General features: G+C 38.2%; 1 protein-coding gene across 4 annotated transcripts in view; it reads right to left on the bottom strand.

Moving 5' to 3' along the window:
* The window catches only part of SIPA1L1 (signal induced proliferation associated 1 like 1), a 213,278-nt gene that overhangs the window by 73,084 nt on the left and 125,456 nt on the right, over positions 1-14,738 (bottom strand). For 3 of the 4 annotated variants that reach the window (XM_050336206.1, XM_050336204.1, XM_050336202.1), the window contains exon 3: positions 2,724-4,544. In XM_050336206.1, the coding sequence (XP_050192163.1) occupies positions 2,724-4,221 (1,498 nt within the window). In that variant the 5' untranslated portion in view covers positions 4,222-4,544. Of the gene's footprint in view, positions 1-2,723; positions 4,545-10,737; positions 10,893-14,738 lie in introns of those variants that run through there. The other variant, XM_050336205.1, reaches the window with a different exon arrangement.

The raw sequence follows: 14,738 nt of genomic DNA, 5'->3' as shown, positions 1-14,738 counted from the left end.
GCTGACTGGCATCAATGATGATTTTTAACTAGCAGTTCTTTGTTGATATAGTCTCAAATTATCTGCTTTGCTATTTCCAGTTGGAGTGAAAACAAACTCAGGTTTACAATTCTCTCAAACATCACTTTTTACTCTATGATTATTAGGCATTCTCCAAATCTGTGAAATTTTCCTGGTTTGAGATCTATAAAACCTACTGTTGCTGAATCAGAATTCTTTGCTTTATACCTCTAAGACTATAATATTACCCAAGGCCTGCTGACTTGAGGAGTTGATCCCACTGAAACTGTCTTTCAGCTCTGTCTTTCCATTTATATCATCATAAAGATCCAAACTCCTCTTTCAGCAGGAAAGTTTCTGCATCACTATCTGCTTCATGTTGTTAAAAAAAAAAAAAAATCAGTTACAACTGACTTCCTTAATTTCTTTTTTTCCTATTATGCTGTTTTATCACTATCCCATCTTATCAGCTTAGTCTAAAGTTTGCTTAGGGAACGATGTACTTTGTATGGTCAACAAAATGTGTTTTGTATCTCTAGAAATTTGGGGTTCAGGCATATCTAATGAGGCTTCTGAAATACCCATTATCAGACAAAAATTTCTGGTAGAATCGACATCCCCGGTTTGTGCCTGTTGGACTGGACACAAGGAAAGTGAATTTAAAACCCAGTTTTACAATTTAAGAAAAAAAATCACAGCTTCTTCTCTTCCTCCAAACCTACTCCATACACGTATGTTTTTATATCTGGTTGCCCCTCACCAATGCCTTTAGGACTAGATTATGTAGATTTTATCTAATTCATCTTAATTACAACTACAAGAAATGGAAATGTAATGGTGACTGTAATTGTAGTAGCATAAGGGTGTGGTTTCCCTTAAGGAGAAGGCAAACTGATAAACTGCTGTTGCCTAAAGGCTGAAATTCCTTCCACTCACACCTCCTTCCTCTTCTGCTGTTCACTCTCATTGCTCACCTGGCAGTAGGGTTTTGGTACTTCTCTGACTGCAAGGAAAGACAATATGCCTCACCAAAGTGGAGAGAAACAGTCATGCAATAAACTCCAAAAATATTGTGATGGCAAGATTTCTGCTGGTTAGTAAACTCAACTGGCTTATCACGCTTTCAGAAAATAAGAAAAACAGTAAAAGGGAGAGGAATAAAATCTTCCCCTTTTACTGATGAAATGCTGGTAAATCAGGTCAGCTGTAGCACAAAACTGCACCTTTAGTTGCTAATTGCAAAACTCAGAGTGGTAGGGAACCACAATGTTCCAAAGGTAAACATATAGAAAGGTAATCACAGAAAAAGGTCCCTAAATCCCAGGGTCTCCCCTCCAAACATACTTCATCCTATATCACACATCTGGCTTACTGCTCCCAGGAAACCAATACTTTTCCTAACTTCTTTGTCTCCAAAGGATGTAGATCAACACTGTCAAAAACATGCAGCAAACGCTACTGCTCAGCCTTAGAAAAACTTCAGAAAGAGGAGACAGTGGAAAGAGTACCAAGAGCCACCCAACCAAGGGACAATGCAGGGATAAAGAGATGAGAGACAGACATATTTTGAAGGCAAGAGAAAAATGGCAGATGAGATTATTTTAATACATAGTTAAAAAGTTAGAGGGTTTTTTAACTGACTTAATTCTAACCAGGCACATCTATTGTTTTTATCTGCAGGAAAGAAGCTCTTTTGAGCTGTGTTCACTAAAGAAAAGAAATCCAGTCCCGATCATTGGTAAGTAAGGAACGAGCACTCTTCAGGTCAGTCAGAGCAGTTCCATCCATCAGGAGGTACCAAGGCAAGGCACACAAACCTGCAGACAGAACTCAAACTTTAAAGAATTTTGGTCTGCACTCCTTTTTGATCACTTCCAGAATCAGGAAGAACAGACGGTGAGATCTTCACCTTATGGTGCCACCATCACTTTGGTGAGGGGGGTATTTGGTTAATGATCGGGCTTTGCTCTTTTCTACAGGTCAAAAAACTTGAATCTGTTGGTTTAGGGTTTTTAATCCCTCCCATGTGCCTCCAAGGGAAATTATAATCCTTGGTTTCACAGCAGAACCATGTGATAAAAAAACTCTGGTTTCTCAAATATGTTGTTGTCATTGCAACATGGGTATGTGCGTGTATATGCTGATATCTATTCAGTGATAGTTTCAGTCTACAAAATCTGGCAAATTAAAATTTTCTTTTTAGAATGATGGCTATAATGAAAATAGTGAGTGAGAAACACAGATTTTTGTCTTTGTTTATACTGATTATTTACTATAAAAAATACTCCCCCCCAATTTTTAAATCGATTAAGATATTAATATGTCCAAAGATTATTGTAAATGCTAACTTTCCAAGATGCACATTCCACAAAATACTCAGTACTGCAAGTCTTGCTATGAAAGGAAGAAAGATTTTCTATTTTATAATTTTATTTTCTGGCTTTAATCTTTCAAGTGTCAACCCCTGCCCCCTCCCATGAATAACAAAGCTGTGTTTCAAGACATTTATAATTTGTAGCCATTGCTGTGATATATATCAGTAATAAAATCCTCAACATTCTTATACTCCAACACTGTGAAGGACAATTTGATATAGCATGTAACATGCATAAACATACCGTGTTTAAGCACTGATGATTAAAGACATCCATAATTCTTGCAAATACTATTAAACATCAACTGAATTTTTCATGTCTGTTTTAGGAGAAATAAAATTTACCTACCTTTCTGGTAGAAGAATTTTCTATAATAATATGCACCAAGGTCTACGTGTTCAACGATGTATCTTTTCACTCTGTCTAGATGTAAAATCAGATTCTCCTTGGGAACTTCCAGAACTGCAACTCCGGCATTTGTGCAATGAGAACTCAGAGTTGACTCAAATGAGGCACTTTCACACCCACTGAAGGAACCTGAATTAGATTTGGAAAGGCTGATCTTCCTCTCCCCTTCCCCACCAATCTCATTACGAAAATAAGGACAACTCATCACTAGTTCATTGCTTTTATCATCCCCCTGGTCCATGTTGAGACTTCCTTTTGAATTCAGGTCTTCAGTGCTGCCCATTGGAGAATTGAAACTTGCAGAATGGGACAAGGGTCCAGAGACAAGTGACGCTACAGCAGCAGCAGATGCACCTGTCGTCGTGTTCCTTCTTTTAATAACATTATGCCTGTTGATTGCCGCTTCATTTAAATCAAATAAAATACTCTGTACATCATAATGAGCAAAACACTTTGGACAAGTCCAAGGCTTGATGCTATCTTCTGACCTGTTATCTTCAAGATCGGAAGACTTCCCAAGTTCCCCTTCACCTTTGGCATTGCGCAGCTTACGAAAAATAGATGAATCTCCTGTCTCTGATTTTGAGCGTCTCTTGAGTGGCTTCTCCCTTTCCTTAAAGAGTCTCAGGTTTTCCCTTTGAGTAATAGGTCCATCTATCACATCTAGAGAGAATCCTGAACCTTTGCTTCCACTGGCAATCAGGAGCTCACCGAGCTTAGCAGTGCCTGGGCTTCTCTGATCAGATTTTTCATCTTTATAGCCCTTCAGTAAGTCAAAAAAACTTTCCCCTGAAGTTCCCTGCTTATCTATGGAAGATGTGCTGCCATACTCCCTGTGCAGAGATGGTCCAGATTTAAATGTGGGTGAAATACATTCATCAAAGCTATCCACATCAAGCTCACTTATGGTAATGTCGCTGTTGCTGCGCTGTCGTATTCTGCGAAGAGCTTTCCTTGGGGAACTGGGATAGCCATCAGGTGTAAGAAACCTGGAATCTAGATTCTCAGATTGTCTGGTCTTGTTTTTAAGTGTGCTCTGGATGCTCTTTAACATGACAGAATCACTAGCATTCAGGTTAACAGAACTTCCCTGACTCCCAGGACTGCTTTTAGAAGACATGCTGTCAAGGCAACTTGACGTTTCAATATCTTGACTAGATCTGCTTGTTTCCTTGATGTTCTCCTTCCTTGGGGGCCAATCAGCAATCCTTGCCCTGACCCCCATTTTGGGGACTCCAGGAGTAGAGGTAACATGATGGGAACTCTCATTGCGAGGAGGTCCAACTGGTGCCATGACTGCAGATCCTAAGCTGCCATTCTGTGACCTAAAGCGCCTCATATAGAAATCATCCGAGTGGACTTTCGAGGTGCCATCTGTTCCAACTGATACCCCAGTGGCAACAGCCCTTTCGGTCTGGGACCGCTTCAAGCTGGTCATGGTCTTTCAGTATGTTCAACCTTAGTAAGTTCCAAGAGAAAACACAGTCATTTCTGCCTTTTAAATGCACAGTTCTCTTTTGGAGAATGGTCTCCAAAATATACAGTGGTTGCATGAGATCTTAATCATGGATATTTAAGGACACAGTTAAATGCAGGATTTCCAGAAAATTCAGATATTCAGTAGGTTTTGATGAGTAATAATTTCCTTGAACTTCCGCATTTTAAGAAGTAGCCATGATCCAATACATTCAAACTGCTTTAACATCACTCGTGCTCCAAAATGTCAGAGTTGTAATCCCATCATTTATGCTTCTTTTAAGCCTAGAATAGAAAAAAAGAGAGATAAAATAATTATTTAATAATACATCAGGATTTTGGTAACTGAAACTATCAAAGTAATTATTACACAGGACTAGTATTTTTAACAAATGTCCTTTTAAATTCTCTTGATCATCATCTCAGAAGTGCAGAGCTGTGTTATAGAGTGGTGAGGAGTTTTCTAAATATTGTTGGGTTGTCTTCTGAAAACTTCCAGATTTTGATTCCACATATAAATACGTTTTCCTTATGAACTGATTAGTAGTACTGTTACAAAGCACAACTAGGGAGCTAATTTCCTCAGCTGAAGGACACATACAGCATGCATTTCCCAGAGAAATTAGATAGGAGCCAAATCAGGACTACTAAAACACTTAAAAGAATTTACCATTTACAAGTTCATACATCCTTGACTGCAATTAGGTATTAACAATGCCTATGCAACTCTTCCATTAATGTAAATAACTGACATGCTAACAAAAATGCTCATTAGCACAAAGATTACAAAATTATAATAGAGAGAATGGCTGCCAATAACATTTATTTTGTGCTTTGCACAGTCTTATTTGCAGATGAGCTGCATAGTCCAGAAAGTATGCATCACCTCTGCAGAGAGTTCACAACAAAAAAGGTTAAAGCTTAACAGAAACACATACTTTTAAGTAACTTGATAAGAAAAGTTTCATTTTCCCTGGCTAACAAAACATTGTCTGCCACAGCTCCTGTATAATCCAGCTTTACAAAGTCACAGAAATTAAATGGTTTCCCATACCTCATCAGTACTGAAGTGATTACAAAGCGTTTTGTATACTGCCCTTTGAGGAGCTAAAAAAATAATCCACAAATACATCACTGCCAGTAGAAGACAAAAGCATGGGATTGTCAAGATAAAATCTTGCACTGCTCTGTACATCCTTTAACACAAAGAAGTTAATAATTTTCAAAGGCTGAACCAATTACACAAAATGTGGCCTTTAAATATTTGCCAAATGTGTGCAAAGAGATGCTGCTGAACCAGCACTAACACTGACAATACTGTATTGTCTACAAATCAATGCTTTTTGATGCTTCCAGGGAAACTAGTACTTTCTGCAGTCTCAGAACTGCAATACTTTGCACCACACTAATTAAATACCAAGCCAGGGCACTTTCTGCCTCCAAAGACAGCATGTTTTAAATTTCACTAGCCATATACAACACCTCTTTGAAATAGCTGCTGTTTATATACAGCTCAACATGTAAGGAATCCTTAAAATGCATACTGACTGCATCACATATAACAAAAAGGTACAAGTCACCTGGGTATTACTGTATTTGCACAAACATTTACATAAATGCAGCTCTTTTCCTCGTAATGTTTCTACAGTCACAGAATCATGGAATGGTTCAAGTTAGAAGGGACCTTAAAGATCATATAGTTCCAACCCCCTGCCCACCATGAGCAGGGATACCTCGCACTAGATCAGGTATTGAACATCTCCAGGAATGAGGCATCCACAGCTTCTCTGGGCAGCCTGTCCCAGTGCCTCACCATCCTCACAGTGAAGAACTTCTTTCTACCATCTAATCTAAATCTTCACTTTTTTAAGTTTAAAACTGTTCCCCATTGTGCTATCATTAACTGTCCGTGTAAAAAGTCCCTACCTTTTTTCAAAGTTCCCTTTAAGTACTGGAAGGCTGCAATGAGGTCTCCTCACAGCCTTCTCTTCTCTAGGCTGAACAACCACAGATCTCTCAGCCTGTCTTCCTAGAGAAGGTGTTCCAGCCTTCTGATCATCTTTGTGGCCTTCCTCCAGACCCACTCTAACAGTTCCACATCCTTCTTGTCCTGAGGACTCCAGATCTGGACAAAGTACTTCAGGTGGGATCTCACAAGGACAGAATAAAGGGGGAGACTCACCTCCCTGAACCTACAGGCCATGCAGCTTTTGATGCAGGCCAGGATAAAGTTGGCTTTCTGGGCTGCAAGCACACATAGCTGACTTATGTCCAGCTTTTTGTCCACTGGCACCCCCAAGTCCTTCTCCACAGAGCTGCTCTCAACAAGCTCATCTCCCATTCTGTACTCAGGTCTGGGATTGCCCTGATCCAGGTGCAGCACCCTGCACTTAGACTTGTTGAATCTCATTAGGTTCTCATGGACACTCCTCAAGCTTGTCCATGTCCTCCTAGACGGCATCCCTTTCTTCTGTTGTGTCAACTGCACCATTCAGCTCCATGTCATCAATAATACTGCTGACATAATACCTGTTTTCTAATCAAATAAACAGAATAACTTTAGAAAGGCAGTCTGTCCATTCTGATATTGCAAAATTACTGAATTGTCAGCTGTTAACTTTCTATAATTTTCAAATACTTTCCAGCCTAAGAACTAATCAAGCTGGTGAAACAACTTTGTGCACCATCAGATCAAGGAAGGAAAAATGCAAACACTGTGTGCCATGACATAACCTAATGTTCTGCCCATGCTTTTCAATGGTGCCATATCACATGCTGTTTATGCACTATTAACCTCTATGAAATGGCAACATGCATAGCACTTTCTAAAGATCTATACATGCTTGCCTTTATAGGTGGGACAGAAGGAAAACAGAATGAAAACTGGTAAGGATTTAGGGCAGGAGCAAAACAGGCTAAAAGGGAACATGAAAGTCAAGCTGAGGGCTAAACATAAAACAGGCAGAAGTAAAATCATCCACTACCACATCCTCCTCCTCATAATCTACAATGAAAGTCAAGATTTTCTGTCCTTCTCCATTCTCCTTCCACCACCAGTATCTCTGAAAGCAAAGTATTCATCTCCTGCCCCTCAAGTGCTGGTCATCAAAGAAACAGATAACCAACTCATACAAATGTTCTCATTAACTTAAGGGCACAATTTCACTCTCAGTTTTTAGCAAGTTTTTAGTTTGGTAGTGACCAGTTCCCCTTATCCCCCCCAAATTATTTTTTTTTCTTTAAAATGTTCCAGGGCAACAATCCTAAATAAGTAAGGACATACAAACATACATACTTATCTATAGATAACCTCCAAGCATATGCAATCATGTATGAGAAAATACAACTAAGTGGTCTATTTAAGTTATTCTTAACCTGTTGTATGTATGGTACTGTCATTAGTTACATAACCACACAGCTTATTTTCCAAAGGAAATTTTCTATTCCTTACTCAGCTTTACAAATTTCTGACTCCAGGGACCACCTGTTTCATGTTCTGCAGGTTTTTGCAGCTGTCCTACCTCATCTGCTGCAGTAGCTGGAATACAGGCCATAAATGATTTAGGTAATAGTTAATATCATATGCAGAAGACCTTAACTCTACCCTGGCCTGTGTCTATCTTTATATGAATTAAATCACTTTTAAGTCGTATTTTGTGGAGACTGAAACCACCTGTGTTTATTTCTCTAGACCTTCCCACCCCACTGTCTAACTTGAGACCTAACAGTCTGGTCTAAAAGGTCCTATTAGCCCCAATCAAAATAAAGTGGAAATACTGCATCTGCTAACATTAATAACTCCTAAAGCACAAGTCCTGGATACACTGGCTATCAGCTTTAATGGAAAATAAAAAATAATGGCAATCTGTACTTTTAATCTTTTCTCCTATTAATTACTTGCAAAACATGTCAGCCTCAAAGACAGGTGGTATTACACTTGATTTAAATGACCACCGGTTACCAGTAATAGGTGCTATTTTTCAAGCCGAAAACCTGTAGGAAGTTAAATATTAAGCAGCAAAGTTGCTAACACAGAGTATGCGATCTATTAAAATTAGTTACAACAACAAGATAGGCAGCATAGCCAGCATAGCGCCTACTTCTAAAGACAAGGGCAGCATTTGTGAAGAGAAACAATTCATACTCAATACAGAAAAAAAATACAATTCAAGGTAGAGCTATGAGTATGCAAACAGAATATGGCAAGGCCAAACTAGCATAACCAAGAAAATGTACACTTTTCCAATTCATCTGAACTTTACGAGAAGGCCAAAAAAATACTCAGATGAACAGCTATATATAAAAAGCTGTAAATGAAAACCACATGCAAAAACTAATGAAATGGTACACAAAAATTTAGTATCAATTAAAATCAGTTAAGAGAACAAGCCTGGAAAACCAATTATCTGCTTATCAGATTACACACAGTAACTACTAAAGCAATCCAAGGATCTGTTCAAAATGGGTCTCAGGACAAAGTTTATTCTTCGCTTCTTACCAGCACCAGCAGACCCTGTGTCTATTCTCAACTCAGAATGAGCTACAGGCCTCTCTTCATTGTTTCCCTCTCTATTTATACCTCTTTGATCACTTTGCTCTCTCTTCCAGAACTGGTGTTACAGCCGTAGGACAAAGGACCATTCCTGATAAAACTTAAAAGGTCCTTGTAGATGAATTGCAAGATAGTTTTGCATCATTCTTAAAAGGCAGGTAAGTCAAGGGATCTTGATTTCATATTCCTCATGACTGAAGTCAGCCACCAGAAAAATGAAGACCTACCAGTCAAGACTTCACTTAGACATCTTTAGAATACAAAGTAGCAAACAGAAGCAATTGATAAAGGAAAATATCTCACTCAAATCAGCTCAGGATAGTATAAAAACCTCAACTACTGCACAGTAATCAGTTCTTATCTTGGATCCTGGCAGCAAAATGAGATAATTCAACATGTACTTGTTCAGTTGAATGGAGAAAAGGAGATCAAGCCTGAACCATCAACTCAGAGACCTACTATAGTCTTTCCTAGCTTTAGTTTATGTGGGATCACTTGCGTTTTCCTTACAAAGTTGTGACTTTACCCACAACTGAGTCTTATTTGAAGAGATGTAGTAATTGGGTGCTAATGATCCTAATACTCTGATGTTGAGAGAGAGAGAGATTTGGGGGCACCAAATTATTTATGATTCATAATGTTCCAGAGGAAAGATTTCATACTTCACCATCAGCCCTCATTAAAAATGGCATTTTATAATTAAACATTTGGAAATGAGTAAATCAGTTTTCTAATTCTAGGAAAGTCTCACTTCTGCCAAGCCTCCATACCACTCACCTGCTCCACCCCAAACAGTAAAATACAGTAGAGGATGGCAGATGTAACATATTGCCAGAGACACTTGAAAATCATGAAAATGGTAGGGTAAGATGATCAGAGTAACATTTTACTGCAAGCAGTTTTTAAAAACATAAATGAAATCTCTGTTCCACGGGGTTTACTGAAAAAGAGGCAACTTAGGAAATGCAGAGCAACAACATACACACATTACTGGCAGTAACCCTTGGTAACTTTTACTGGAAAAAGAACTGGCATTGCCCTAAACCTCAGAAAACTAGTAGTTCCTCTGAAATCAGAAAAATAAATGAGAACAAAGAAAAATAGTTTATACATGAAAGCTTATCTATTTGTGTCACAAATACTTACCTGAATTATAACAGATCAAATCCCAGGAGGGAATATTAATTTCTCAGCTATTTAAGTTATTATATGTACAAAATAATGTCTAATTGCAGAAAATTAATTCCTCAGAGGAGAAAAATTCAATTTAGCCTTTAGAAATACTTGGCTCTATGTGGTTACCTATTATTAACTTTATCCTTTTCTTCCCAGGATTACTTTCATCATTATAATTGCAGAAAAGTTAAAAGGTTCATCTTTCTGAGGAAATTTTTACCAACTGAAAGGCTATTTGAAGAATAGCATTTAGTGTTTTATTAATTTAGTGGGGGGTTTTTTTTGAACTTAGAGGAATTGCTAGGTTTGTGTTAACTGAGTTTGCAATAATTGTCAGCTCTGCATAGGATGAAAAAGATTCCCTCAACCTTCCTTTCTTCCCCTTCCACCTTCCCCATTTATGGTGTCAACATAATCTGCCTCTGATTCACACATCAGCAAATCTGTGTTTCTTCCTGTTTCTCTCAATGTTTCCTTGCACCCTATCAGAAGAAAACCTATGCCCTGAGGACAATGTGTGCCATCTGTTGCCGTACACACAATGATCCTCTGCACTGATCTGCCGAGATTTAACAGTGCTTTAATCTTACCTTCATTCTCTGCTGAAGTAGCTGATGCAAATATACATGAACTTAGGCAAGGTTACATTGATTTTAGGAAGTAATAGTAATTAATGCGAGCTTCTACCATCAGTTTCTGCACTCTTGCAGGATGCCTTTCTACAGACAAAAACAACCTTGCTCTACTTACATGGTGAAACAACTGGAGGGTGTGCAGCGGTTAGAGAAGGGTGCTGAGTTGAGTGCTGTGGCACTCGGCAGAATTTGCTCCCTCAGGTTTCGAGCCCTGCTCACACGACTGTAAACCACTGGCTGGCTCAGAGCACAGCAAACCAGCTGGCCTCCCTGCGTAGAAGACCATGAAGTCACACTCAATAATCATAGTCTCCTGCAGTCAGTGGTAAATGCTCGTGACATAACAGGATGGTAAATGAAGCATAATAAAAGCTACCAAATTGCAACAGATACAGCAACACAGAGGACAGCAATGCCCCACCTGTGCACTTCAGCACGTTTTGCTCCATTATGACTTCCTGCTCATTATTCATCATGGCAATACTACAATATCTCAAAGCCAGAACTGCATCCTCTGTTTTCACATCCATTTCGCATCCAATAATCAAGACACGAGTATCACAATTACCAAGTGTACAAGTAACTGTTGCTGAACCAAACCCTTTAAGTCTTTTTGGTCAAGCAAGAAAAGAGAGAAAAGGCACTGCACGTGGTCATTCCTACTTCCAACACTCATGTTCCATTTTGGTATCAATGTCATTCATCTAGTTAATTAAATGCAGAATCCCTTTCCTGGAAGCTAACTTAAAGGATCTGAAAGGGAGATGCTGACAAATCTTCCTGTATGCTATACTGCGTTCTATTCTTGAACAAGGTTGTTAATGACAACAGTTTATTTTTGAAAGGAGCACTTGCTCCCTAGGAAGCAACTCTAAACCAGTGCCAACACATGAAAGCAAAATATTCTAGCTCACAGATACTGTCTCTCAAGAAAGCAAATTTTTAACAACTACAAAGCAGATTGATTTATACCCCTCTCTTTTCTTATTTTAAAGATATGTTTCTTTCTCAGTTTCTAGCTGTTGCTATACTGCATCCCTGGGTAGTGGTTGCAGAAACAGACTGCTCTTCCTTGTGTGTGGACTCTTACAATTTACTGCAAAGTGCCCAAGTTAATCTGTGACAAACATCTGATACTGCAAGACTGACCTACGAAAAATCACAAACCAAAACCAAAGGAAAAAACGCAGACCAAGAAACAAACTCCCCAAAGACGGGCTGACACATGCTGGCACAGATACAGCTCAGCATAAGAGCTGTAAATTACAGTAAGTACCATGGATTCCCCTTCCTGAGTGTTGCATCCTTGCTCATACCTGCATCATAACACAAAGGCTCAAATGCCTCCTTTTTCCTCCAGCATAGCCATGAGTTTGTTTCCAGCATAACTTTGGGACCAATACAGAAAAAGAGCTCAGCCTGCAGTCTCTGTGCAGCACCACTGGCTACATTCATGCTGGCCATACTTGACAAGCCAGTACATGCAGTCGTCACCACATCTGGTGGCATGCCACAAACATGTTGAGTGAGAAACCTCAGTTTGAAAGAGAGGAAAGAGGGTGCTTAACCTACTACCTCTAAACTTCCAGTTGCTTCTAAGTAGTCTGGAGTGCAACTCAAAGCTAATTTTATTTTTTTAATAGGTGTTGGACTGTCATTAATTTGATAAACTGATTATTAAAAAAATATAAACCCATCATTTTGCTAGCACTTAAAATCTTTTCCCCAACATCATTATATTCTTTTGCTCTATCACTGCAGTTGCTCCTCCTTAAATTAATGTTCTGCTGCCTAAAGTCAACCAGATACCAAGCCTTCACAGAGTACTATTTCTCCATACATTGACTGATCATGAAGTCATGTGTTTAAGGGAGAAACAAAAGCAGCTTTTCAGAAGTGAAAGTTAAATTTTACCTAAAATTAATACGCTTTATTTCCAACAACCCCCATATTAATCACCTAGAGAGCATTTCATATTCACACACATTCCTGAAGAAGCTCTTCCAACTATTGCTCCTGCTTTAAAGGTACTGCTGTAGTGGTGGAGAGGAGAATTAGGAGCAGGGGGATTATTACCAGGTATCCACACCAGAGGTGTTCATTGATTCCTGCCTGACCATCACTCCTTTGCTGGTGCCCCAGGCCCCCTCAGGTGTCAGTCACATCCTGTTTTCTTTACACTCTAAGCCCAACTGCTGGCATTGTCAGCAATTGCCCTCCATAATCCCTCCTTCTCATCCCCAGGACCCTTCTGCCACGCAGCCTGTTTGGCCACGGCCCCCAACAGGGTAGAACAAACACCATCAGATTCAAATTTCAGACCTCAGTTTGCTTACTCAACAAAAGCCACTCATAAGACAGCTGAGCATCTCATCAAACAAAGTATGTATCACTTCTTCAAGTTTCCAAATGACTAATACATGTTCAATGAATTTGCTTCCTTATCTGTTGATATGACAATACAAAGTGGATCATTACTTGATTCTATTACAGCTCTGTATATTATTAAAAAAACACCCCCCCACACACAAAAGAAAAACAAACAAAAAAAAACCCCACAAAAACCCAACAGAAAGCAACTGGAAGTTGTTTGATAAAATCAAACACTATGTTTGTAAAGTGAAAAACAAGTTCAAGCTATTACTGAAGTATAATATTTTAAAGTACACATCTAAAAAAGGATTTTCCTCCCCCAAACAACGTATTAAAAAAGTCAATTGACCTACTGAGATGGTATTCTTTTATGACAAAGACTTTAACACAAACTTAAAATATTTTCCCCTAGAAAAGATGTTCTAGTTTTGCGTGCAGGTATTTATACTACATATATTTTTGTATACATACATCTACATATATTTACACACAAGATGTTAATGTTATCTCTCAAAAACTTCTCTAGACAGAAGTACATAAATATAACATAAGCAAATGTTGTAATTAATCCTCATGTCACTTAAGAGTTTCCACAACTACTAGTGGTTTACAGGCTTAATTCAAACTTTATATCCAAGTAAAGACAGCATAAAAATAATTATACTGAAAATCATAGTCCAGACTATAAAGTCATACAAGGGCTACAGAGAATAAGGAAGAGATCCTTTTAACAGTTCACATGTTTGAACAGATAAAGAAGCTTGTAATCCTCAAATAATCCTTGCAAGAAGTACAGCAGCTTCCGTTTCAAATGACTGCCACATGCAGTCAAGTGTGCAACACCAAGGAAGGAAGACAATTAAAAACCTTAAAGGAAGATACTGATTTGTAAGCAAAAACTTGAAAAATATATATATTTTTTAAGTATATGACTGTGGACAACTGGAACATTCAAACTGAAGTGTACTCAGCTGACCCCTCCACAGCCTTCTACTATAAATACTTTTAGAAAAAAATCTAAAAATTGAGTAATATTCTTTTCATCAATATGACAATTTTTTTTTTTTTTAAATTACAAGTTTTGTAATACTGCTAAACTCTCAAAACCATACTGGTATATCAGTGTAAAGAACCCGCTCTAAAAGTGTAGATAAACAAGAAGTAAAAATAAATAGACACATTCACCCCTAACAATAAAAGTAGGTTAAAAGGGTGTAAAGAAAAAAGTTATAATTGTGTTCTTATGTATATACTCATCTTAGAAGACAAATGAAAAAATTAGTAACAGATTCTATATGAAAGTAAGAATAATTTTTAGCAACTTTTCACTTTAATTCTTTTCATTCTTTTCATTTTTCTCTTAGACCCTCAGTTTCATACTTTGCCTGCAATCATTTAAATCACAAACATGCAATCCCATTTACTAGCCAAACCCTAGTGTTCTTACAGTGGAACACTGAAACAGGCTTCAAAATCAGTCCTGCATTAATGTGCAAAGAATTCTAAAATCACTGTAGTAGCAAACACTTGGACCACTATTTTAGTAATGTTGATGGATTACTGCTTGCTGAATTTCTCCAATACACCCCACCCCAAAGCAGGGAACGGAACACTAGGCACAGTCTTCTTCCTTGAACCACATTTTGTGTTTTCTGAAGCTTACTTTATCCGTACAAGCAAATAAAAACAATAACCAGATAAAATAACATTTTTCTTCAGATAATTAAATTGTGTCCATAGAAG

Source organism: Myiozetetes cayanensis, unplaced genomic scaffold (assembly GCF_022539395.1).
Source record: "Myiozetetes cayanensis isolate MyiCay16 unplaced genomic scaffold, myiCay2020 scf6-25, whole genome shotgun sequence".
Lineage (NCBI taxonomy): Eukaryota > Metazoa > Chordata > Aves > Passeriformes > Tyrannidae > Myiozetetes > Myiozetetes cayanensis.
Note: the sequence above shows the minus strand (reverse complement) of the source record. Positions and strands in the feature narration are given on the sequence as shown.